Below are 27,546 nucleotides of genomic sequence, written 5' to 3' on the forward strand. Positions count from 1 at the left end.
CCTTGTTTTGTCTGCATGCTGACGTCTCTGCGATGCCTGATATGATAACGCTATCCTCCTCCTTCTCATAATCTACGTCACTTCCTCAGTCTTAAAGCAGCACTCACCAAATACACGGCCGACGATAACCCGAGCACGCGTGGCTATTCTCTCTAGCGTTACCGTCCTCCACGGAAAACTACCGGGCGTGCCCGTGAGTCAGGGTGGAGTGCTCGTATACACTCAAATTCACTCTACCGCTGCGGCCGAGATTAGGCATTTATCGGCCTCCTAACTGCTGAACGCGTACACACGGACGGACGTGCTGTTTACCGCTGTCGGAGTGGATCCACCTTGCCTCTCAAGCACACGCGCGAACACGCGATAAGTCAGTGTCGCAGTCAAGTTTATCCAAAGGTAAAGGATGGGTTGTACAAACAGCGGCGTCGTTTATCCCGTAAATGCCGGAGATAAGGGGTGAAACCGATCGATATAGGAAAAATATCGTGAATGTGCGACCAGGCGTGGCACGAGTGAAACGAAAACAATTGGTTTGGCACCCGTTCATATCAACCAAGTCGCGAGCTTTATAAGCGCCGAAGGGGCATCACCAATAGAAGTTTTGATTGATTGATATGTGGGGTTTAACGTCCCAAAACCACCATATGATTATGAGAGACGCCGTAGTGAAGGGCTCCGGAAATTTCGACCACCTGGGGTTCTTTAACGTGCACCCAAATCTGAGCACACGGGCCTACAACATTTCCGCCTCCATCAGAAATGCAGCCGCCGCAGCCGGGATTCGAACCCGCGACCTGCGGGTCAGAAGCCGAGTACCTTACCCACTAGACCACCGCGGCGGAGCTCACCAATAGAAGAGTTCTGCTTGTTTACATGGATCATGCAGAAATACCATTCTGTCCACACAATTTATATCTTAATAAAATTCGGCAGATCCCGCGTACCCGGGAATCGACGTTAAGCGAACTGTAGGCCCGTGTGCTCAGATTTGGGTGCACGTTAAAGAACACCAGGTGGTCTAAATTTCCGGAGCCCTCCACTACGGCGTCTCTCATAATCATATAGTGGTTTTGGGACGTTAAACCACACATATCAATCAATCAACGTTAAGCGAAGCATGCAGAGGGAAGGTGACCACGTCGCAATTTTTTTATTGAGTGACACGTCATAAAATGACGCTAAATATATGTACAAATGTATGTACAAATATATGTACAAAATGTTGCACGCACAGACATATGTTAAAAAGTTGCAGGTTTTTATATAACCAGTTGTTTGCCCTTGCGCAACGATGTCAGCTGGAATATGCGTATTAGCTACACCAGAGGCTGATATGAAGCGCTGATGTTCGCGAAGATGCTGGGCCTGGAAACGGCTACATAAATCAACTTCAGCGCATGGCACATAACCACCATTGACGTTAACCCGACGTGACGGCTGCATCAAAGGAGTACATATATAATGTTTATAAAGTTGGGTAGGCAGCACTGCAACTACTATTGACGTTTCACGAAGATTATCGTCTATTTGAAAAGTAGTTCCGAGACCTGGCGTAGCTCTGTGATAAAATGCTTCATTGCTACGCAGAATGCTTGGGTTCGATTTCAGCTGGAACCCTGGCATTTATTCTTTGTCATCGTCGGGTCGACGCTATCGATGTCTGGTATTTCTTAACGCTCGCGCGTCAAAATTTCCCGTGTGTTTTGTCGTTATTCCTGGGTAGATACAAAGTGTCAATCACCTGTGGCACATACCCGCATACCAGCGGCACATAACCACCCGTGGGTATGTGCCACTGTCTGGCGGGAAGTGTTTGACGACGTACGCGACGGGATTGTGATGATTATTCATGTCTTGACCAGCGCGTCACATTCGTCAAACGATCTTACCCTCCCATGCTAATTTTGGTTCACGCCACGTTAATAGGGTGGCCACGAGAGCACCCAAACGTAAACGGCTAGATAGATATTGATTTGATTGATTGATATGTGGGATTTAACGTCCCAAAACCACTTCATGATTATGAGAGACGCCGTAGTGGAGGGCTTTTCGACCACCTGGGGTTCTTTAACGTGCACCCAAATCTGACCACATGGGCCAAGCGGCTAGATAGATAGATAGATAGATAGATAGATAGATAGATAGATAGATAGATAGATAGATAGATAGATAGATAGATAGATAGATAGATAGATAGATAGATAGATAGATAGATAGATACACTGAAAGTCGCCGAAGTTTGCTAAGAAATGCTTCGCATATAAAAAGTTGATGTGTGAACAAGGTGACTTGTTCATTAGACCACCGGGGTTTCTTTAACGTGCACCCAAATCTGAGCACACGGGCCTACACACATTTCCGCCTCCATCGCAAATGCAGCCGCCGCAGCCGGGATTTGATCCCGCGACCTGCGGGTCAGTAGCCGAGTACCTTATAGCCACTAGACAACCGCGGCGGGGCACTCTCTATCCTTATAGGGGTGGTCTAAAAGCCACGCTCTGCAGTCGCTCCGCAAGACGAACAGGGTCTGTAGGCATTTCCTGTCTGGCGGGAAACGCTGCAGACCGAGCTTTCTTTTCTAGACGACGGTTCACCCGAGCCTCTACGTCTGAGAAACCCGAAGCAGAGCTGTGTGACTGCACGGCATGGCACCCCGCACCCGTCCGTGGAGTCTCTCGCTCGCGATGGATATGCGCTCACATATCACATTCCCCGCGGACATGCATGGCGGCGCGCCTGCTCCCCTTTTGTGTGTGGGCGCTTGGGGTTGTACGTGACTTACGCCACGTTCCGCTAAGAGTCGCACACATTCGACTGGAACGTCCTCTCACGGTAATTGTTCAAAAAAAAAAAAAAACACCATATTTAAGAAGCAACTGGCACATCTCTGAAGCCTGTGCTGGACGAGCGCCCAAACGGGAACAAAAGTGCGCTGCATCACATAGAAGCAGTTGCTGTTATTTGTCATTTTTTAGGGCGAAAGCCTTAGATGGCTCGCCAAACGCAAAAACGTGACCGTCGGCATCGGCCACTTCAACAAGAATGACGCAAACGTCACGTGAGAGAGAGAGACAGAGAGGGTACAACTTTGTTACAGTCCAGTGCATACACTGAGGTTTCTGATTGATGTGTGGGATTTAACGTCCCAAAACCACCATATGATTATGAGAGACGCCTACACTGAGGTTTCTCCGCGCCACTCGGCTACTCCCACATCACCATTATCATCGTCATTACCATCAGCAGGAGCAGTAGCCTGACTAGCCCACTGCAGGTCAAAAGCCTCTCTCTTGTTCCGCCAATCAACCAGGTCCTGTGCTTCCTGTCGGCCCTGTACTCCCACATAGGTACCAGCGGGTCTTGCGTAACGGTCTTAATGACGACACCAGGTGACGGCATCATGGTGTCACAAATCGCTGAAATTTATGACGTCACTATGGCACGTAGCACGAAACCATCACATGATCAACAGTGCTGCGATCTCGTAGGTAATGTAAAACCAGGAGATGCCCAGTAACCTTGAAATACCTCCTATTTTGTGCGCCGTCTAAAACCACGTGGTGCGGCATTCTTTCGTTGTGGCCGAGACGAAAAAGGAGAAGAAGTCTTTGTCCTTCGAATCGTCCTAGGCGAATGCATAAGAAACACTTTGGTTGAAACATTGATATCAACCGAGGTACTTATTAAAAGTGAAGATATTTAATTACTTCACAAAAGCTAACAGACCCGACTTTTTGGTTTTTTCAAATGTGGATAGGGCGGGGGGAGCAGTTTAATATCAGTAAGATTCAGTGTATTTGTTCAATAAGTTTTGTAAGCCGTACTAAAAAACAAACGCGAATGTCAGAAAGAATACCATAAAAATTGATTGATTGATATGTGGGGTTTAACGTCCCAAAACCACCATATGATTATGAGAGGCGCCGTAGTGGAGGGCTCCGGAAATTTCGACCACCTGGGGTTCTTTAACGTGCACCCAAATCTGAGCACACGGAATACCATAAAAATCACGGAATATCCATGAAGTGAATGATGATGAGTGGCCGAAGCACTGGGATTGTTCTGTGTTACTGTAAATCACCTGTAGTACCACGGTAAGAAGTGGATGCGGTACAGTCTTGGTTTACTTTCATTTACGTTGTGCCGTAAGCTCGGGGAAGCATGTCAGCCGTCGCGCTGAATTTGCTCCGGCTCGCAGTATTGCTTTGATGGCACTCAGTCGAAGCGCGTCCGACCGGACTTGCCGTCCTCTTCCGAGACCCAGCGTGGCGCGGTGACTCTTCACATCGGTTCAGCTGCGGCCCAGCTGCATGCTGTGTTCGCGCACGCCGTTTTAGGCCTCGTTCTCACAGCCGTCAAACTACCCGTCGCGTTATGAGACGTCAAAAAAAAAAAAACGTACAGAAGAGAATACGCGACAGAGCTGTGTACGGACAGACGATGGTGGTTGCAAGGCCGACAGCAGCACATTTTTGTACACGATAATCCCTTTCTCCATGACCAAGCAAACACCCGGTCGTTCTATCCCTGCATTCTTTTGTGCTCTTGGCGATTTCTTCCGTTCGTCAGGTGCGCCGATGGGGAACCAGCCCTGGTACAATGAGGAGTGGGGCTCCGCGCCGGCGACGCAAAATTAGGGCTGTGACGCCACTGTGACGTCACCGGTTTTTTCAGGGGAGAGGATTTTTGACCCGTTTTCACTTCAAAAACGGGGTGACGGTGACGTAGAGCGATGCTCTAAGGAATACGCTCACATGGCCGCAAACCCCAGTACGTGTAGGTTTAAGTCTAGATAATTGTGCGCCCTTGAGCTTGCCCTCACCCACTTTTCCAAGTTTTGTTTTATTTACATCTTGGATGTTGTGTTATTTGGAGAGGGAGTATGAGCCTGCACGTGCACGAAGGGGACGTCCTCGTGGCGGGGTTTTGATTGACCAAGTGTACTGTCCTATCAAAGGACAAACAGGCGACGTTTCGCTGAGAGTTGTGTAATAGCGGAGCACTGATGGAATAAGAAGAGGCCCTGGAGTCCCGCCAAGCGTTCTGAACCGGGCTTGAGGTGTTAGGCACCATCAGCTCTGCCGAATCCCGTGGGGTCGCCCTACAAAAAACGGTTCATTTCCAAAGTGTTTTTTTTTTCTTCGTAACTTTAGTGTCCGTACTTATGTCACTTCTGTACAGTCTGTAAATACAAGTTTTTCTCAGCCTACTAGAACTTCTCCAGCGTCTTCACTCCATATTCAAGCGACCAGCAAGTCAATCGCCACTATCTGCATAGCGGCAGCACATTACGTTCTCCCACTTTGATATACCACCTCGTGTGGAGCCTTTCGGGCGCCGAGTAGGGAGATTTGGGTTCCTCATATAAAAAAAAAAACCTGAATTTCACTTCACCTGTGACATTAACCACTCATGGATGTAAATGAGTGACAAAGTGGTGTACAGATACGGTCACAAATGATATCTTCCGTTGAGTTGTGAATTTCGTTTTGCCTTCATTATTACTGCTCTGTGGCATCGGATCTAGCCCGTAGTTGGAGTTCTTTGCACGTTCCCCTGGTGGTTGTTGCTTGTTTCCAGCCATACGAAGTGCATCATGGAGCGTTTCGAGACGTCGTCTACTGCACAGGCAAGTCGCTGTCCGTTATCATTTCAGTCGTCGTCATCCTCGTCGTCCTCAGCGTTATCGTCATCGTCATGGCGTATAGTGAGCACCTTGCATGTTTTGTGCCGCGATGGCAGAACGAGAATGGGTGGTCTCAAGCGCGCTTGTTCTTCATCGTCATGAGCATCATCCTCATCGTCAGGAGTGGTTATAGCGCACAATGCCAACGCCGGACAACGGACAAGCCTTTACCTTAATGTGCTTCGCCCCTAAAAGAAAGTAATGGCGACTGTTACATATGCACGCAATATCCCAGCTATTCGTTTAGTGCTACCATCTATGCGTCGCCCCCGAAGTAAAGAACAACAACCAGCGCGTCACCTACCTTGCGCTTCCAAATCTGTGTCTGGAGAATAAACAGTTCCACTTCAGCTCTCGACTGGGGTGGTCCTGTATATATCGCAACCCAACAACGACACAACATTGGCAACTTCAGGAGTGGCGTGGCAACAAGTATGCGTGCGCATGAAATAGCGTTAATGACATCAGTGCACCAAGAGCACATCGACCTTGCCTACCGTGAGAGCTGGAGGCGTATAAGAAGGGCGGAAACAGAAAAGAAATAGACAGACAGATGGTTTACTCGAGTGTTTTCGAGATTTCCAGCAGAGGTAGACGAGTAGGTCTGGATCAAGACAGTTGAGAGCACGCTCAAAGCTAACCTATCGAGGTAGATTACTGGGAACTGTCATCCGTGCAGTATTGGCGTTCGATTACCAACGTTCACGAAAAACAGTTCCTCTGTTAAAAGGGACAGACAACACACCATCGAAGACACCGACGTCGTCAAATGGGAAAGCGGGGCTGCTCAAGCTCCCACAAAGTGGTATGTTCAGCGAGCTAGTTTCTAGCTTTTATATTTGTCGCACGATATGACACCACACATTGATTGATATGTGGGGTTTAATGGCCCAAAACCACCATATGATTATGACAGACGCCGTACTGGAGGGCTCCAGAAATTTCGACCACCTGGGGTTCTTCAACGTGCGCCCAAATCTGAGCACACGGGTCCACAACATTTCCGCCTCCATCGGAAATGAAGCCGCCGCAGCCGGGATTCGAGCCGGCGACCTGCGGGTCAGTGGCCGAGTACCTTAGCCACTAGACTACCACGGCGGGGCAATATGACACCACAGAAAGAATGCACACAAGACACGCTCGGAGCGCCGAATGTCTGTCTTGTCTTGTGTGCCTCGTCCCTTCTGTGGTGTCGTATTGCGCTGTAAATATGGATGCGCAAAGTTGACCGTGGCTGTTCGGAGTCTCAACGTATTAAACAATTAACTGTAGCCGCACCGGTGCGCGACTGGTGGGGTGTGACGTCAACGGCGTCTGGAAATGACGCATATGTTGGTCAGTGTTCGCTGACCTCCATGAAAACGACCTGCCTGAAGTCATCGTTCCAGACAGGCCGCAATCGGGAGAGCTCGCAGACTGTCGTTGCTGACGCAATCATTCCTAGAAGACGGCCGATGTAATGACCCTTTTACCTGGAAGTAAAATGCAGAGCAAGCGCAGTCTATTCAACTGCTTGCTGCACATGCCTGAAAGTAATGCGCATGTTTCTATTATGACGAGGCTATCCACGGCAGCGTGGTAAAACCGGTCGGGTATTGGGGTGGGGATCTGCCCATACATGTATATATATATATATATATATATATATATATATATATATATATATATATATATATATATATATATAGAAATCGCGAGGGGTGTGGAAGGAACATATACTTTGCGGAGATTTTCTGTCATTATAGTACGTCGACGTGCACCGTTTGTGAAAGAGAGGCGTATAATTAGGTACGGTGAAGTGTTCTGTGCGTCAGCTAAATTTTTCGCAAAGATCGACCAGTTCACTGTGCGAAAGACCCTGCCAGATTGTCACCCTGTGGGCAAACTACGCGTGTGCCCGTTATCATGTGCTCCCCCTCATTCACATTGTCTATGTATTGGGCGCACTTTCTTTACAAATCTGCATACACACTGATCGGTGAATGGTATGCTTCGATTTCAATCGCCGGCATCTGAGTCAGTCCCCTTTTGTCAGTGAGTGTATGGTGAGTCGACCAATCAATCAATCAATCAATCAATCTGATAGAACGCTAACCAAATCTCACGATTGCACTATAAAAGCCACATGGCTTGCAAGTTTGAAGTTTAGTTTAAGCGTTTTCTGTGACTTGCCCAGAACGCGCGCTCCCAGGAAAACTCCCGCTTTTGGCGTTACGAAAATGTAACTTCACATATATATAATCAAAATCATTATTTAATGTCTATTGCAGATACGCCGAAGGTATGTCATGCGCATCTTCTCATGCGCAATGAGAGCAGAGATACCGTATAGTGTCTCAGTGGAGGAAGTTCACTGTAGTTGAACTACGCCATACAGTGTTTGTATACAGCGTGACACGTTGGTACGAGTAATACGTTAAGATTTCACTGTGGGCGCGATGAAGTGGGTGGCAAACATGTTTTCTCAAAATGAGAAGTTCCTGGACAGTATAAGAATAAGACGATTACCTCGCGAAAGTTTTAGTTCTCCTGGAAGGACAGGGAGCCACGGAAATCGCGACACGCTTTTTACTATAGTTTTTATGTGATTCTAGGTTGGTGAACTCATTGTAACTTATCTGAAGCAGAAAAGAAAAACCTTGCCATTACCGCTGCCACCGCCATCACCACAGAGTGGTTTTTCACCAAACGAAACAACAGCGAACACAGGACCGCCGAGGTGTTATTGAAAACGGAAGCTAAAAAAGGCACTGCGTTGGCTTTTAGATGAAACAAAAGCGGTAGAACCGGAAGCTTGCTGTGATTTTCCACTTCCGTTCTCTTGTGTTACTCGAGCTTCACAAGAGACAGCAAGAACTCGAGCAGCGCCCACGTTCGTCCTTTCAAAACAATCGTATCAGTAGCGCATTATGGTTAGACACTCTGCCAAACAGTCTTACCCAATCCGCAAGAGGCGCCATCCGAGGTCGACACATGTGTAACCATGGTGAAACGCAGAAAATCAAATATAAGTGCCTTCGTGTCCGCTGTATCTTTCTTATTGACTTAGCACGATACTCGCCGCCTGCCCTGATTCGTCCAGCCAGCCTCAGGTCTGCACGCACAGATGACGTCAGAAGGCGTTGGTATCACGAGGCCTAGGTATAGAGAGGACGTATCGTGACCCACATTGACGTTGTTTTCTCGAGTTTGTGGTGCTTGATTGCCTCCCGATCGCATTAAGACAAAATCCCGCCCTCCCTGTATTTAACGAGAGGAACGTGCCACCGGAAGAAGCTCGCTTTTTGCGACCTCGAGTCGATTTCTGTGACACTATATACCACGTTTTCACTCCTGTTCTACAATGGTGCTCGTTGAGCAGCTGCTCTGCGATGTGAGGTAAGCCCTACAACGCTCCGGAATTTCTGGTTACGTGGAGCTGCTGGTACGCTTTCGCATTAACGCGTGCCTCAACTTGCTGCCGAGAGCAAAGCCCTGAAACATACACGACCTTCGCTTTTCCTGTTTTTCTTAATCATATGCCGAGGCTTGGACTACAGCACTGAGCTACGAAAGACAAAACTTGATAAAAGTGGTGAGAATGGAAGTTTGCATAAAGATGGATACAAAAGGCATGCAGGCTACTGTGAAAAACGCGTCGTCGCTCCATTTTCATTTTTTATCCATTGCTAAACTTGCTTACATGGCGCTTAGGTGAAACTTTGCCTAATATGAAGAACTGAGCGTACGCATATGATACGTAGGCGGCGTATGGTGTGCTCTATATACGTGTACATTGCCAAAATAACCGTGGAACGATTTCACTTTTACATGTAGGCGATTTTCGGTTCGACAAAGTACAAGATGGTTGCGAATGACTATGATTTCTTTCACTTCAGTAATATGCATTCTGTGTGGAATAGCAGTTTATAGACGAGGTGTGAGAGCCACCAGCGTAGCCGCAGGGACGGAAGAATTGGTATATGCCAGCCCTCTCCCCACCAGAAAATTTTAATTTTTGCATCCGTATACTTATATACACACGCATACAAACGCCCGCACGAACATACATGAAACATAGATGAACTTACCCCCCTTCCCCTGACAAAATTTCTCGCTAAGCCACTGCGGAGACCGCCTGCTGCTGGCGCTCCCGAAAGAACAATGACGCCTTAACTTCGTTCATTTCTGTTATTTACTACTAAAACACGAGTTTCGACCAGCAGGTGGTTTGTGCGGAATTCGTTATACGGACGGCTTGGTCAGCTAACATGTTTTTGTCGTTATCTTCGTATGACCTACCACGTCGATCAGACGAGGTTAGTCACCGCAAATGCCGTAATGCCGTTCCGGCGGCCCCACCTTCGCTCCGTACTGCAGACGAGACACGTTTGTATACACATGCGTGTCAACGACCTGCGCTCGCTTACTCAATGTTACGCGTATACGGACTTAGTAACACGCAAAACGATTTGACGAGGTGTAAGGTCTCTCTCTGTTGGCTCACCCGGTGTGCACGACTGTCGAGCGTCCTCAGTAAGCACAGCGCCTTCGGGAACGATCGAGATGAGTGGAGAGACTGACAGCCAGTCTCGGGAGAGCCAAAACAGAGCGGCGGCGGGAGAGAACACAAAACGACCCGCTTATCATCGTCTTCGGCCGGCAGCGTCGAACGCGGCCACACAACAGAAGAGCACGCGCGGCATTCAGGCCTCCATCTGCCCTCAGTGTGTACCACGAGCCGCTATCTCCGCGTCGTCGTCGACAAGACTGCAGCGGCTGCGTCTGGGAGAGAGGGTCCGTGCCCGCGTTGGCTGCGATCCGACAGTGTGTGTGTGTACACTTTGTACACCCGGCACGCGAGAGATTACTGGACGGCCACCACTCCGCATAGTACACCGACTGCGCCGCGATGCCAGAGCGTCAACGCGGTGCGCCGTCACTGAGTCAGACGACCACCAGCAGCGGCATGCGGTCTCTCGGGTGCAGCAGCTTCGCCAAGGACTTGTTCAGGCGCGTCAAGGTCCGTCTGGCGAGGCGACTGACACTGCGGTATCGGCGCCGATGCGTCGGAGAGCGCAGGTGAGTGATCTGTCCCGTCCAGGATAACCGATGCAGGTCAAACGAGGAATGGCAACACATGCGGTGCGCATGACAATTACACGTCTACAAGTGCGCTAATGAAAATCAAACTTTCGGCAGCACATGTAACACTCTAACCCTTGCTACAGGCTTGGCAATGCGTTAAGTTATGCAATCGGGAACTAGACGTTTTGTAAGGCATGGAGCGGCAGTGTGAGGAATACGCGTTAAATTAGCTTGATCTTCTCAGTTAAGTTGCATTATTCCGCGCCCCACGAAATCTTTCTTCACCTCACATGGCATTGCGTTACCTCCCGATCAGCAGCACACCTATGACCAAGTGCCCACTGGTGCCGACGCCACGTGATGACGTATTCATAAGCTGTCTTGATGACGTCATGATGAAGTCATCATTTTATGTTGTTTGTAACCACTGCGATGTCACAGCTTCTGGTCATTAGTGGCATAGGTCACGTGGGTTTTGCGTTATTTCGATCGGGCAGTGATGCAGAGCGATTTGCTGCCGGAAAGCATTGCCCCTGCCGGCGTCACCTCATACCGCGACGCAAGAGCGTGCAGAGCAACAATCGACCAACTACTACAGCTAGGTCACGTAATACGTACGCGCGTTTGCGCGAACAGTGTCAGAGAGCGACGCCAACCACCCAGGAGCGTAGTAGACAGAATTTTGGGGGGGGGGGGATAGGGGGGGGGGGCACCCTTTTCTTCAAAGGTCGGGACCGGACAGGCAAATGTGGTCGAGTGTTATTTTGGGCTGGGGACGGGGGCAACGCCTGGCTGCGTTACTGAACCAACGCCAACCTATACAGACACGGGAAGCCGATCGAACTTGTGCGTCTACTTTACATCAACGCGTTTTTGCTGTTGAAAATTGTGCATAAGACGAGGAGTGGCGATATCATCACTAGGAGTAGTTTAGATTCTGTGCGTTAAGATAAAGAAGAGGTTTACGGTGGGCCTCGCCATGCGGATGGCGGCTCGTCTTTTTCGCCACGCCCTCCGCGACCCCGCAGAAGCGAATGACGACGAAGGAAACTAAACGCTGACACGAGTTCCGAGTACACAATGTCAGTCAGTATGAGGAAGAGTTCCACGTCAGTCCTATTGGTGTCATCCGGGTCTCTTCCTGCGCTTGATCTTCCTGCGGTGTTTTCGGCGCTTGTGCCACGTTCGTGCCATTGAGTGCGTTAACATCGATGCACCTGTGCTCTCGCCGATCAGGTTTCCTTGGTATAAAAATTTCCGTTGAAGGCGCTTCCAGAAAAGTATTGTGCGGCTCTTTTTGAGGCACCTTTTCCTTCGCTTTCTTTTCCTGGCTCCGTTTACCTTGCAAACATCAGCCCTCTGCCTCTGTCCTCGTCTCATCTCCGAAGGTCCTTTCTCCCGGGTTTCGGCACCAAAATGATCTGGAGAAAAGGACGATCGGGCCCCCGTCCGCATGGCGAAGCCCACCGTCGACATCTTGTTCATTCCAATACACAGAATTGAATATACTCCCAATGATGATATTGCCACTCCTCGTCTTCGACACAATTCTCAACATGGGCATCAGGTACGAGCTCAAATGCCACAGTCCGTTCCTGATCGGTGTGAACATACGGCGGTTTAACGAGAGAACATATATACGCAATAAAAGACCGCAAGGATTGTTTAAGGTAGCCCGCGTGAACCTATTTGGAACGATGGCTGGCTGTCACAGGTTTATTGATGATGATGAAACGTGGCGTTTAACGTCCGAAAACCACCATATGATTATGAGAGAAGCCGTAGTGTAGGGCTCGGGAAATTTCGACACCCGGGGGTTCTTTAACGTGCACCCAAACCTTGAGCATACGGGCCTGCAGAATTTTCGCCTTCATCGAAAATGCAGCCGCCGCAGCCAGGATGCGATTCCATGACCTGGGGGTCAGCAGCCGAGTACCTTAGCCAAAAGACCACCACGGTGGGACGTCACATGTTTATTATTTTCCAGCGTTGGTGTCGCGCGGTTTCCTCTCTCTCGCTCTCTCCTTTTGGCTCGGAAAAAAAGCACAGAAAACTGAAAAGAACGCTCTGTTTATGCACAATTTTGATTACAATATTGATTACTATAGTGTCTGCAGTAATACAGTTTACAACAGGAAAAAGCAAGCGAGAATGTACTGCTCAAAGACGTCCGAATGAGGACGACGGTGGAGGCAAGAATCAGTTAATATACAAGTAAACATAGAACTTACATAACAGAATATCGATTATTTGCAGTATATAGGTTTCAGTACAAAGCTTGCTGTGTGATGCCACTTCAACAATGCCGACAGATGCTGGAAGTCCGGTTTTTATGAAGTGAAAACAACGCAGAAGACAAGAATATTGAAGAAAAGGAATGGATATTAAAGGGCCTTTCTTTGTTATACACAACCTAATGAAGCCGAGGAAAACATACAATGGGTATTTCTTGTCTCCGTTATCTGTTGGCTTGATTTGGACTCAAGACAAGGCACGCAAAACACACGCAGATAGACGTCAGATATGTGTACATAATGCGACCCGTCCAGTCGACTTAATAATGTGATCACAGCCGTGTAGGCTATGTCTACCATATGACAAAGGTCTCCCCCTGTGATCTGCAACCCACTAAGTCCTCAGTGAGTGAATTATACTTTTTTGTGTTTGCGAATTTCTTAATGTCGTGGCTGTGTGCACTTTATGCTCGTTCACGCTTCTTATTTTTTTGTATTCGTTACAACGCCGCTCTAACTATCCATCTGTGTCCTTCTCATGTCACCCCTTGGCAAAGTCCACTTTTGCCTCATAGTATTGTTACCTAAAGATGCGGTAAAAATACATTGACATAATATTGCCGTGACATTTTACCCGCATTCAAATAACGTGCTGGTCACCGTGCACACAAGACACGCATGCACGCCGTGTTGTGCCGCGCAGAGACCATCATGGCACGAGTACCTGGCCGGACCCGGCTCGTATGCGCCTCGCGGAGAGAAAGAAGTCGGCTGAACCATATTGGTGTAATTTATATTCAAGACATAGACCATACTGCTCTTTTTGTTAGGATTATTTAATACTTGAAGAGCCTAAAATTCACTAACAACTCTTAACAAATCCTTCTAAGTGGGTATGAGCTATGGCTGAGGCATCATCATCATTACCACATCTTTGGTGTTCTACTGACGCGCAGTTCTACGACAGCCGTCACTTTGAGTTGTGGGCGCAAGTTAACTCCCTTAATAAGTACGATTATTCTAATACCCTGAGTGTTTCAACATCGCTACAATACGGGGAGGGGGGGCGACGCTGCGACGAATCTTTGTCCCCCTTCATTGAAGGGGAACCCTCCGCCTGCCTGTTTCCCCTAGTTCATTAAACAGCAATATCCTCGACTCCGGCAACTTTGACGCCTTCAGGTGATATGTACGGTCATTTTTTAGCCAATTGAAGGTTGCCTATGCGATTGGGCTAACTAATTATACTGATTTTAAAACGCTTACATGTCAGTACGTTTAAGTTCACGTAATACGAGACCTCCACGCTATAACAATTATGTTCTCCATACATCGCCAAAGGTCGTCTGTGGTGGTGTTGATTGACGCCTGCAAGGGTTATGGTCTGATACACATGGCGGAATATCCAAGCAACAATTTCCGATGTTGGCGGAAACATTGTAGGCCCGTGTGCTCAGATTTGGGTGCACGTTAAAGAAACCCAGGTAGTAGAAATTTCCGGAGTCCTCCACTACAGTGTCTCTCATAATCATATGGTGGTTTCGGGAAGTTAAACTCGACATATCAATCAATCAATCAATCAATCAATCAACCAATCAATCAATCAATCAATCAATCAATCAATCAATCAATGAAACAAGGTGAAACAACGTTGCCGCGGATCCCTCAACTGGTAATAGTTTGTATGCACGCCTAATACGAAAGCGTGTGCTCAGATCCCGTTTGAGGCTAATCGTCTTTTTCGTTCAGCTTCGGTGTTCCTAACTTTGTCATTTATGTATTTGAATTAAAGAAAGCAGGCAAGTTACCCCACGTTTCCTTGGTTTCTATCGTCTGCGTATTGGCTTCGTAATTGCCCTCCGTGCGCAAATCGTTGCATTGGTGAAAAGACTGACGCCCATTGGTGATTTCTGCGGAAGACTGGGTGCGAGAATGAGAAATGAATTTCGGAAAGTTGTCTTGAAGGACCAGTTGGTGCCTGTATCCAGTTGGTACCAGCCGAATCGCGGCATGATGTACCAACTGGGAGATTTCAAGACACGCTTTTTGCGTTAAGTACAATTTAGACACCCTCCTCTCTAAAACAACAACACACAAGCAAGTAATCAGAGGGAAACGATTGGTGAACCGAGAGATGAAGCCGTAGCTTTAAGTTTGGATGTCAATGTCATAGTCAAAGCGGAAATTTGATTCAAAACTATAGAAGTGGAGTTGGTCAGGCCATCGCTATTGCGTAGAGCGATTGACCACAGGTCATTATACGTACAGGGTGGCGGAATGGTTGCCATATCATAAGAAAAACGCCTCCGTGAACGGCAGGGTTTCAGGTTAATTTGTGCGATGAGACTAAGAAACTTGCAGGCACCACATGGCGAAACTGGCTGACACTCACAAGAACTCAAACTGGAACTCGTATATACAGCTTGACGCTTTACCCATCTTCACCTGGGTTTCCCTTCAGAGGGCGGGGGTGGGAGTGAAGGTTCTTTTTTTTTCTATTAAGCCAATCTATGGGGCACACGTTGTGCCCCATACCTCTCCTTCTTAGGTGACTCCACGCGCCTAAGCCCATCACTCCTCCTATACCGACATACCCATCGCGCGGTTTCCGTTTCGATACCGACATCTCGACGGCTGCTGCCACGAGATATACGGTATTCGGAAAGGGCGAATGCGTAACGAGGTTGCGTATATTCCACTCCGTCCTGGGAAGTTTCCGTTTCTCCGGCCACGCGTTTTCCCGCACTGGTTCATTACGGCACAACTATACCGTGGGAGAACCATATCACGTATACTTTTACCACGCCGTGCAGGCAGCATTGCGCAACGCGTCTTTCCGACGGCAGTGCACACGAACATTCACTCGTCTGCTCGGCGTTTGTGGACGCCGGCGCAGGATGTCGGGACCGGTTTAACGTATACGTGGATATATACGCAACACGCGGAAGTCTCCTCTTGCTCGCCACGTCTCATCTCGCGCCGTCTCGACTCACCGGATGGAGGGAGTCTCGCGTCGCGGCGACGTGGGATTTGCAGGACGTCCCAGAGGAGTCGCTGAGCGAAGCGCCGGAGAAAAGATTTACGGCAGCGCTACGTAATATTGCGTCATTTCACCGCCGGCGAACATTGATGCGAACCATTTCTTTGCCGAGAAAATTGGAAGGTTTGATTTATACTTCGAAATCTGCATTTTGTGAATTCCGTGCTTTCTTAAGGCATTGACAGCCTATTCGCATCTCCTCGTCTTCATTTCCCAGTGCAGCTTAGAACAACTCGGAGTCTCGGATGTATTTCTTGTAAGCTTTCATGTTTCTTTTGTCTCCTACATTAAATGTGAGAAAAAAGGAGAAGTTTGGTCGAAGAGACGACACCCCATTTTGATATCGCAGACACGACAAACACAGCACTAACGATTACAACGAGAACGAACAAACAAACAAAAAAGAATTCAACTATATACAAAAGACCGGCAAATGTCTATTACAATGTGACTTACTAAAAACAAAACATTAACGCATTTAGTCTGGAAAGTTCCCTACCTTCCTTCTTCTACATTCCAGCTAGTATTCCTAGTGTTTTGAAGCATTTCTCTTTCTGAGGTTTTCTTCTTTTTTTGTTCCCTCATTTGTGTTAATTGCTGGAGATACATCAAACGCAAAAGAAGAAACACTCGTCAAGTGATAAAACGCGCGAAAACACTAAAACACACATGGCGCCGTCGCCTTCACGATGCCGCATCCACTCACCATGACGTCACAGATTTCGAGGGCGTCTCATAGGATCAACGTATAAAATTCTTTATCGGTAAAATGTAATGTCAATGTCTTTTAAGGGAACTAGAAACCTGGAATAGTAAACGTTTGTCAGATTTTTTTTTGTTTATCGTGATCTACATTGGCCGAGGTTGAGCAGTTTCGCATGGCTTACGGTGACCAGTTCTGCGCAAGCACAAGGGGCAGTGACGTCCCAAGGTGCACAGCTGGCGCGCCGGAGAAGGCCTAGAAGCTCCTGGAGTGACGTGGCATTAGAGGGTGGCCTTTTACTCGCTTGAGATCACTCGCTCGCTAGTCCATTCATTCATCCCTCCATCCACCCGTCCGTTTATCCATCCATCCATCCGTCCGTCCATCCATCAGTCCGTCCGTCCGTTCATCCATCCGTGGTTCGTCCGTTCGTCCATCTATCCGCCCTTTTGTCCATGATTAGTTCACCCATCCATTCGTGCGTCCGTCCGTCCGTAGCTCATGCTACGTATATTCTGGCATAGCCGCGCTAAGCCACTGCTAATTCCTTTATTGAGCCAATGTGGCCTAAATAGGTAAAAGACACTTTGCAATCCTTGACGTACGTCGTACTCACATTGCAGTGTTGAAGTTTCTGGACGAATGCTGAAATAAAGGAAGCTTCAAACTCCATCTTATCTGTTGATAACGAATCTGCGATGGCAAAACAATGACAATGGAGCTTTCGAAGAATAATTTAGCAGTCTAAAATAATTCAGTGTATCACTTTTGTGTGCCTATAACACGCGGAACTTAGCGTATAGACACACTCGCATACGTACGCATGAATACGAAATATGGCCGGCGTTGTTACGATTACCATAACTATTACTAGCTCGCGTAGCAGCTGGTAAACGATGACTCCGTTTCCCTTTCTTATATAAAACGCTGTATATGGCGTGAAAAGCAGGTTTCAGACAAATGCACGACGTAGCCACACACGTCCTGATTGTGAAAGCGTAACGAGCCGATACGTTTTACCGCAGCTGTTCATATCAATGCTTATACGAATATAGTGTCCTGTGGTTGTGTTGTATAGTATTGCCTGCAGGGTTTGCTTTGTCACGTGGTTTGCTTTGCTTATGCCGCCGTAGTCCCGTCGAATTACTGCTCCTTTCTTCTTTTCATCTCTGAATCGACTGCCTACCTTTCTTCGTTCGTTTCTTCATTCGTAAGTAACGCTCAACTCAAAAGCCGTGCTGGCAGTTCCTGTCACTGGTACACCCCAACCTCCACGAAATGTAGCGGCGTTTGCTACGTGTTTAGACCAGTTATGGAACCAAGGATGAGTACTCTTGACCTGATTTAGGCAGGCTTGAGAAGGGCAGCCAGAAAGACTTGCGTCATCGTCTTCCACAGATTCGTTCTGCAATGCTTCAATTAAGAAGAAATGGGCAATGGCAATCAAGACAAGCAGCGCTTAAGGCAAAAATAATCGCTGGTCATTCAAAGTAACGGAATAGATTCCAAGAGAACGGTGCCGCCACAAAGATAGGACAGAATTGATTGGCGAAACATGGGAAAAGTCTCTGCCCTGCAGTCAACAAAATGGTTTTATAGAGTAGACTGCTGCTGCTGCTGCTGCTGCTGCTGCTGCTGCTGCTGCTGCTGCTGCTGATGATGATGATGATGATGACGCCGACGACGACGACGATGACGATGACGACGCTTCAATAAAAAAAAAAACGGGTGCCACGTGGTTTACTTCGCATCAGGCTTCAGCATTTCAAATTACCAATCGAGGCGGAATGAGTCGCAAAAAGAGAGGGCCAATAACGTCGCGGTGCCCCTAGACCTGTCTGTGCCCGACCTGGGAGTAGCTGGGAGGCGCGGAGCAACCTGAGCGTTCCCACTGCGCCTTAACGAATTTGTACTATATCTCTCTCCCACGAGACCACACAGTTTGCTTCTTGAAGTCACTGTATACGTGCGATAGCTTTCGGGAACCGAAACTGCAGTTGTAGTATACAAAAAGAATGCTGTGCGGCTCACCAGCATTCTATGGTTCCGAGAACCTTGAAAGAGAAATAGACAAAGATTTTCTGTTAGCTTTCCTCCATGTTATTTTAACTAACCACTACACTGTCTAGTTGAGCGAGATGGCGTCACCCCGAATTCAAATTACGATCTACATACATATAAGCTCGCAGCCTCCGCCGAGAGAATACCGCCTCTTCCTCTCAGCAATCCTCTCTCTCTCGCTGACATAGCTCGCTCCTGAGCGCAGCTGCAGAAGCTGCAGTGAGGGGGAAGGGGGAGAGCGGGCATTCGTGACGTTCTTCTCGTTATTTATTTTGTTCCCCTCGAACAATGAAGACGTGCTTTGTTTATGCTTCATTTATTCACCGGTGACCGGCGGCGTACGGCGTGCATCTTCATATCTGCCGAGTCGAATATACGCCGTGCGCACACACATCCAGATGCCGTCGGCGCTCCTCGATTGAAGGACACTCAGGTGCGTCGATCCGTCGAAAGAGGCAGCCTCCGTCCATGTTGTGCGGCGTGAGCCTGACGCCCGACGAACGTAACGCGGCCGTGCTCGTCGTTGGTGGACGCCACGTGCTCAGGTAAACCGTAATATGCGCAATGCCTCTCCAAGACGCGGCGCGCGTTTGATACGTGTGACCGGGAAACCGCGCGTGACGCGTCGATGAACGCCAACTTCGAGACGTCTCTTATTGTGCACAGCCCGTCGTTATTTCAATTACTACGACGTCACTATTGCCGTATGACGTGCGTGTACGCCAGCAGCCGATGTCAGGTGAGAGTGCGGCGTGTCTGACACAAATGGTGGGTCGATTAAAAACACACGCATTCTCATGCGTAATAATAATGATCATTGGGGTTTAAATGTCTCAAAAGCATTATTATGAAGAACGTGTAGGGGAGGACTACGGCAATATTGACCACCTAAGGTGCGTTAACATGCGCCTAAATCGTCTTATACGAGCCTCATATATTTCGCCTCCATCGAAAACGCGAACGTCGCGGCCGGGATTCGATCCCGTGACCTTCGCCTCGCAGTAGAGCGCCACAGCGTGGCGGGTTTGTTTAATGTGTATGCGCGCATATAAAGTCTAGCTAGGAACTTTTTAAATCGAATTTTGTGTGTATAAGAAGCCAAAAACCGCGATATGATTATGACGTGCAATTTTAAGACTGACTTCGCTACTTATGTGGTCGTGTTGATGGATTAAAATGGCTGATATCAAACTCGAGTGTATAACTGCGAGATTATAATGCAATCATTACCACGGATTTCCTGAAACGTAAATTCTTCTGTGAATAGTTGTTGAAGAAAGGATACACCGCAGCCCCGGAAACAACGTTTTGGTGAGGTGTACCTTATTTTTGTCTTCCATGGGAAAGTTGTACGTTCAGATTTTTTCAAATGTAAAACGTAATTAACACGCGAGCTGTGGCCAAGCAACGTAAAAGGGAATGCCAGCACGCTCGATCACAGAACCATGATTCATTATTTTATACGGAAAGGATCGATGGCACTATCTTCTCGCGCGTTTCCGTGTAAATATATAAAAAAAAACGTCTTCTCTTGGAGCGCGCTGACATGGACATTTGCGTATGTTGGCCACAGCTCGCGTGCTCTGTTACACTTTTGGAGCACCTGTACTCAAAAGTGACGAAACCGTGGCACCATTGCGAAACATCACGCGTATATTTCGAGTCTATGGCATCATATATATTTCTCTTAATGACGCTGTATAACATGCATTGCGCAACTGTGTGCGCAGCGAGCACGTGTTAAGAGTCCACAACGCACAAAGCTATACGTAACGTTAAACGACTCGCTCACTTTTTTTTTGTTTTATTGCAATGACACCCACATTTTTGCGGCGCGTATTCCACGCGTCGTATTTCCTGCTGCCGCATTTCAAAAAGACAAAGAAAAAACGAAATCAGGACGGTCGTTTCAAGCGCGATGTTTCAAACCGTGGCATGTGATATAACGTTGGCTCGCCCCCACTATATAGATGATGCGCAATTGTTTCGGCATCCTATTGTGCACCGTAACTTAAAGCTTCAGTAATTTCCGCTCAATATACCATAGTTTATATATGTGTACAGTTAATATATCTTTGTGGGCACCACTGCTAAGTTTTATACATTTGCGAAAATAATCTGGGAAAATGAACGTTAAATATGAGTGCACGACTGAACGCCTGAATATGTGATCAGACATTTGTATACACGTACGCGTATATGTGTTCTACATACGAACGCTGACATACTATGAAGTCGGATGTGAACATAAGTTATATTACTGATGCAACGTTCTCGAAAGACCAAGAACCAAGTTCAAAGCGTGGCTCATTTTTGTTTTTTTCGCTGCATATTCTGGATAAAAATGAGAATGCAAGCCGCATACGGTGGTCTAACAAAACGAAACGTGTAAGACGCTTGATTGTGCGTGCACTCACGTAAAGGTGACTTCCTCAAAACTTGGCGTACATGTGGTCCCTTAACGTCATTATTAAAGACTGTGTTCACCGCTTGCATTTGCACGTTGATAAAGCTGTGCATAAAAATGCTTGTCACGATGTAACGCAGAAAGGAAAGGAAAAATGCACAATCGTTTGCAATCAACGCGCATTCGTAAGGAAAAAAACAAACAAAATTGTGCATATCCCGCGACTGTGGTCTAGTGGCTAAGGTACTCGGCTGCTTACCCGCAGGTCGCGGGATCGAATCCCGGCTGCGGCGGCTGCATTTCCGATGGAGGCGGAAATGCTGTAGGGCCGTGTGCTCAGATTTGGGTGCACGCTGAAAAACCCCAGGTGGTCATATAATTTCCGGAGCCCTCCACTACGGCGTCTCTCATAATCATATGGTGGTTTTTCGGACGTTAAACCCCACAAATCAATCAGAATTTTCTTGCATTATTCTTCCATTCCCGGCACCTTATCTACGTCTTCAAGACAGTCGCGAGCCTTTGCCGAAATTTCGCTGCTCGTTCCAGAGAGTGATTCTGACGTGTGGGCTGTTGGAACAGTGGGCTGACCAGGATCCCACCCACTGCTATCCATTGTTGAGGTGTTGGGAATGCACCGTCTCCGGCACCGAGGGACTCTTCACTTCACTTTTATTTCTTTAAAGACCCCCTGTAGGGGTATTACATAAGGGGTGGTGTATAACAAGAAAAAAGAGAACTATACAACCATGTTTTTAATAGCTTCATTAAACATACATGGGTTAGATATGGCGCAGATTGGACGAGGAAGGCCGTTCCAGTCTTTTGCTGCTCTTACGAAAAAGGAGGCTTGGAATGCAGTTTTCCGGGCGCGTGGTATTGCTACTTGTAACGGATGACCAGTGCGATGGGATATGTGCGGAGGGGGCGTGATGTACGGTGGATGATTCAGTGAACTGTAATAAAACATACGAAGAAGAGAGAGGGTGGCACACTGTCGGCGAGAGGCAAGGGTTTCTAGACCTGACCCTGCCTTTAGAAATGAGATGCTGACATCGTACGAATATGCAGAATGAATGAACCTGGTAGCTTAATTTTGAAGAGATTCGAGTTCGCTTGTGATGTATGATTGATGAGGGCTCCAGATGGGAGATGCATACTCGAGTTTCGACCTGATAAATAATTTGCGTGCAAGCGTCTTGACGTGAGGCGGAGTATGGCGTAAGTGTCGTGTGAGAAACCCGAGTGATTTATCAGCAGACGAGATGATGTTAGTAATGTGATGACGCCAATACAGGTCATGAGCCAAGGTGATACCGAGGTATTTGAATGATTGAACTGATTGTATGGGAACATTAGTGATGGAATAGGTAAACTCAAAAGGGTTACGGTGGCGAAAAAAAGAAACAAGCTTACATTTAGTTGGATTTAGGCTCAATAACCAATGGTCACACCATGTTTGTATGTTGTTAGGATTAGGCTGAATGAGTGTTTGGTCATGAATGTTGGTTACTGATCGGTAGACTACGCAGTCATCGGCAAACATACGAAAGTTACATGATATATGCAATGGTAGATCGTTAATGTAAATTAAATAGGGTAGAAGCCCTAAGACAGACCCTTGCGGGACACCTGAAGTTACAGGTAGTTGGTTAGAAGAGTGATTATTAACAAACACAAATTGAGAACGATTAGTCAGGGAAGATCTTATTCATGCAAGTACATTAGGATCTATATTTAGCAGAGATAATTTAAGAATTAGTCGTTTGTGCGGGACAGTGTCAAATGCTTTAGTGAAATCCAGGAAAAGAGCATCAGTCTGAAGGTTGCCGTCAAGGTTAGAATGTAGGTCGTGATTGAAAATGACCAGCTGCGTTTTACAAGAATAACCCCTTTGGAACCCGTGTTGAGAAGGATGAAAAAAGTGCATCGTGTCCAAGAAGTTGATGATATGGGAGTAGATGACATGTTCCATGATTTTGCAGGGGATACTTGTTAAAAATATGGGACGGTAATTTAGTGGAGAACCTCTGTTACCCAATTTGTAGACTGGAACGATCTTGACTACTTGCCAGTCTGCTGGCAGAATGCTTGATGATAATGACTGCGATAATAACAATGTAAGGTATGCGGCACACACATGTTTAACATTTATGAGAAGTTTTGAACTAATGTCATCCACACCTGCAGAAGAAGAAAGCTTAATCTTTTCTATAATTGAAATAATGCCGTCCGTAGAAAATGCCATCGGGGGCATAGACTCTTTGCTGCGCGCAGGTGAAGAAAAAAATCGGGAACTGAACTTTCATTTGTAAAAACAGAGAAAAAGGCTTCGTTAAAAGGTTCGCGAATTCATTGTTGTTGACTATATCGCCATGCGCATTTGAGAGACTAGTGGTGCGCATTTCCCGAGGGTTTATCACCTGCCAGAATTTGCGAGGGCTGGTTGCAAGCATTTTGGCAGCTCTTCATGAAAGAACACGTGATTGGCGTTTCGTATGGTTCTTAGATAATCATCTTCCACGGCGTAATATTTTTCCCGTAAGGACGGAAGTTTAGACTGTTTGGCTGATACGAAGAGGCGTTTTTTTTTCTTGTTTCTTAGTTTCTGAAGTGTACGTGAAAACCACGGCTTGTTTCGGTTTGCGGTGTACGTTATTTTCGGGATAAACTTCTCGACAAGAGTGGCTAACTTATCTCAAAATAAAGTCCGATTCTTATCCACAGAGCGTGTATGGCTTATTCGCTCGAAATCAGGAAGAAAAGATACCAATTCATTATTGATGACACTATAATTGCCCTTGTCGTAAAGACGTATTGTTTTGGTGCCAAGATCACGTTTTACAGGTCGAAACGCAAAAGCCGCATGGATTACCTTGTGGTCACTGACGGCACGCACATATGTAATTAATGATAAGCTCTTTTGATGACTAGTTAGTATTAGATCTAAGATGCTGGAATTGCTCTCTGTAACGCGCGTTGGTTGGGATACAAGTTGGTTTAGATTGCAATTCAGGTAGAAATCTGTGAAGTCTCTTGCGGGCTCACTGCCCACAGCTGACGGGACGCTACTATACTCCAATCTATTTGAGGAAAATTAAAATCGCCGAAAAGCAGTATTTCTGCTTGTGCATACTGTTTGCCAAAGTCACTCAGGTTGTTGTTGAGCTTATATGAGAAATCTGGGTCACTGTTTGGAGGCCTATAACAAACGCCTACAATGACAGTATGAGGGTGAGCACGGCAAACGACCCAAAGAATTTCAAGTTCAGGAGAGTCGGTCTTGGCCACCGAGCACGATAACTGCTGGTGCACAGTGATCAGAACCCCGCCTCCACGTGCGCCTGTATGGTCCTTACGATAAAGTTTAAATACAGGTAGGTTATCAAGCACTTCTGGATCAGTTACATCCTTTATCAGCCAAGTCTAGGTTATCACCAATACGTTACTGCTTGATGACAAAACAAGCTCAGAAAAAGTGACGCGTTTCGGAAAAAAAAAAACTGCGCGCGTTAGCAAACACTACCGAAAGTGACAGGCCAGATTGAGGTGTGGGGGTGTGCCCGGCAGATTTGCGCCGAGGAAGTCGCTACGATGCTTCCCTTACAGTTTGCCATTGCTCATTGTAGACGTAGCGCTTGTGACCCATTAGCAGTGTTTTGTACGTGATGGGAAAATGCAGCGACTTGGTTTTAGCAAAGGCGATCAATTGCCGACGGACGTTTTGTACACGACGTGAAAAACCTTCACCAACACTGAAAGTGATTCCTTTAATTCTCGTTCATTAGAAAGATTCTCTCCTTTTGTTTTATAGAATGCGAATTTAACTATTATCTGACCCGCAGGGCGCGGGTTCGAATCCCGGCTGCGGCGGCTGCATTTCCGATGGAGGTGGAAATGTTGTAGGCCCGTGTGCTCAGATTTGGGTGCACGTTAAAGAACCCCAGGTGGTCTGAATTTCCGGAGCCCTCCACTACGGCGTCTCTCATAATCATATATAGTGGTTTTGGGACGTTAAACCCCACATATCAATCAATCGAATTTAACTATTATAGGGCGATGGTGGTTAGTAAGTATCCTTGCGGCGACCCAGATGATGCGCGCGCTCAATTTCTTTCGGATCGATGGAAATACCTAGATGATCATGGCAGTACTTGATGACAAGTTGTTCAACTTGGACAAGTGCTTCCAATCCAGTTGATTCAAGAAGGCCATCAAATATGGGGTTATTGCGCCGAGAATGATTCTTGGTGCCATCCACGCGCGCTTCAAGCTTGCGCAGAAGGTCACTCGCGCGAGCGGTGTCTCTTCTGAGCGCTCCCACATCAGTACGTAAGGAAATAATATTTTGACAGTGCCCTTCCAGATAGTCATGCGTCTACTGAGATCTGCTATAGATTTATCTGTTGATAACAAATGGAACTTAAGTTCCTGTACCTGACTGATTAATTCCGTCTGACTGGCAGACAGTTTCTGCAGTTCAGTTAGTACAGCATTAGAAGCAGGACCCGGATTGCTTTCAATATCGCCCGACATCACCAACAAGGCACGAATCACACGAGAACACTCAAGTGCAACAAGAATGCAGCAGTGGGGGCTCGGCAGTGGAGACAGCAGGTAATTACTAGACTTCTTAGCCAGAAGTCTGTAAGTTTTACTAACCTGCAAGACAAGAGTGAAAGGATTAGCGGTCTGCGTTGGTGCACAGCCGCCGAGCCCACACGGCGCCGCCGGCAAAGGCCGCTCTCTTGTAGTCGACACAGGCATCGATGTCGATGCTGATAGCGTCGACCAGGCTTTGTCGAGGATCATGTAGCTGACCGGTAGCGCCGGAAGGGATCCAGATCTGATGCGTGTGGTGAAATCCAGTGGTTCCAAGCACGTTGCGGTTGATAAGCTTGTGTCGAAGACCAAGAGGGTAAGCGTGCCACTTTCGCTGGAACAATGTTGATACTGCAACGGTGCGGTCAAAGAAGCTAACAGGAGAACGGAAAGCAGTATGCGTAGGAATGCGCACTGAAACACCTGCACGACAAGAGTGAAAGGATTAGCGGCCTGCGTTGGTGCACAGCCACCGAGCCCACCTATAGAAAGGAAGACACCCACCCTGGAGGAAGACGCCGAGCATGAAGAGACTGATGAGGAAAACTGTACAGAGGTTTAATTTACATTCTTACAAGCGAGAATTTCTCGCCACAAGATGAACATATAGGCGAAGAGGTCGTCCTACATCGTGAAGATATCGTCGAAGGCTCTCTTAGGAGCACAATGCGGCTGGTTATCAAGAGTGTTTTTTTCTCCTCTCCCTTAGATGGGAAGAACGGGTTTAAACTTCTCTGTCCAAACTCCGCACACACGTCACTTTCGACGGTACCGCCCACACCTGCCCTGGACAACGCCTTTGACCGGGGCCGTAGCAACCACACTTCCCCTCTGGCTTCAGGTTGTCTCTTTCTTAGGATGATGGTGCCGCTGGGTGCTGGACCACACACGCTCGCACTGCCGGGAGCATAAAAAGGGTACCGCCGCTCACCACGCTCAGTTTGCGGAGCTTAAGGTAATCCATGCTGTCGCCACCATCTCTTCAAAGAGGCTGTCTCGACCGAAACCATTTCGGTCCTCTCGTTGTACACTTTGGGGCATCACGACTGAATGCGCCTCACTCCCAGGTATGTAAGTGATGAAAAGAGAGAAAAGAAGATAAAAGCTAGCCCCGTAACTGTCTGGTGCATCATAGTGCGACACCTCAACAGTGGCTCACGAGGGATTGGGGTAAGGAGGGATTCAAAGGAATATGATAGAGATGAGGACACCCACATACAGAAGTAAAGAGAAGATGGAGAAAGATGTACACGGTCGAAGGAGTCCGAGGATGGGGTACCACTCGGTGAGGGCTTCAGGGCGTCAGGAGATGGTGGAGGGCGAGCCGGTCAGCCAGAGCTGCGCTGTCGTCGGAGATCGCGGGGGCACAACCGGTCGGCACGGAGTCCAGCCAGCGAGTCCCTTGCTTCCAGGCTGGCAGGACAATACCTATACTTGGACGGCTGTTAGCAGGCCCGCTTCCTTTCGACAACTTGTTCGCAGAACCGCGAACGCCCGTGTCACACCTGTCCCGTTATTAGGGAGGCGATCGCCGGGCTAATTCCAAGAGCCGAAGTATCGGCCCCCCGAACCGCACCACGAAAGCGTGGACAATTTAGAAGTGGTCCTTATTGGTGCGCCAGCGGACGCCGGCTGTGGCCCAAAGAACAAGACAGAGCCGAGAGTTGATAAACAAACAAAATTATATTCTCATTAACGGCAGATCAAAACACAATACACACGTATGCACACTCCACAATAGTTACA

The 27,546-nt window shown here is 47.6% G+C and overlaps 1 protein-coding gene across 6 annotated transcripts in view; it reads left to right on the plus strand.

Annotated features, from left to right (window-relative positions):
* The window catches only part of LOC119170411 (choline/ethanolamine kinase), a 116,072-nt gene that overhangs the window by 48,077 nt on the left and 40,449 nt on the right, over window positions 1–27,546 (plus strand). Inside the window, exon 1 of one of the 6 annotated variants that reach the window (XM_075875887.1) lies at window positions 8,922–9,064. The exons of 3 other annotated variants lie outside the window; for them this stretch is intronic. In XM_075875887.1, coding sequence (XP_075732002.1) covers window positions 9,030–9,064 — 35 coding nt within the window. In that variant the 5' untranslated portion in view covers window positions 8,922–9,029. Of the gene's footprint in view, window positions 1–8,921; window positions 9,065–10,365; window positions 10,748–19,202; window positions 19,337–27,546 lie in introns of those variants that run through there. 2 more of the 6 variants (XM_075875867.1, XM_075875880.1) reach the window with 2 other exon arrangements.

The sequence above is a fragment of the Rhipicephalus microplus genome, chromosome 2 (genome assembly GCF_043290135.1).
Source record: "Rhipicephalus microplus isolate Deutch F79 chromosome 2, USDA_Rmic, whole genome shotgun sequence".
NCBI classification, from domain to species: domain Eukaryota; kingdom Metazoa; phylum Arthropoda; class Arachnida; order Ixodida; family Ixodidae; genus Rhipicephalus; species Rhipicephalus microplus.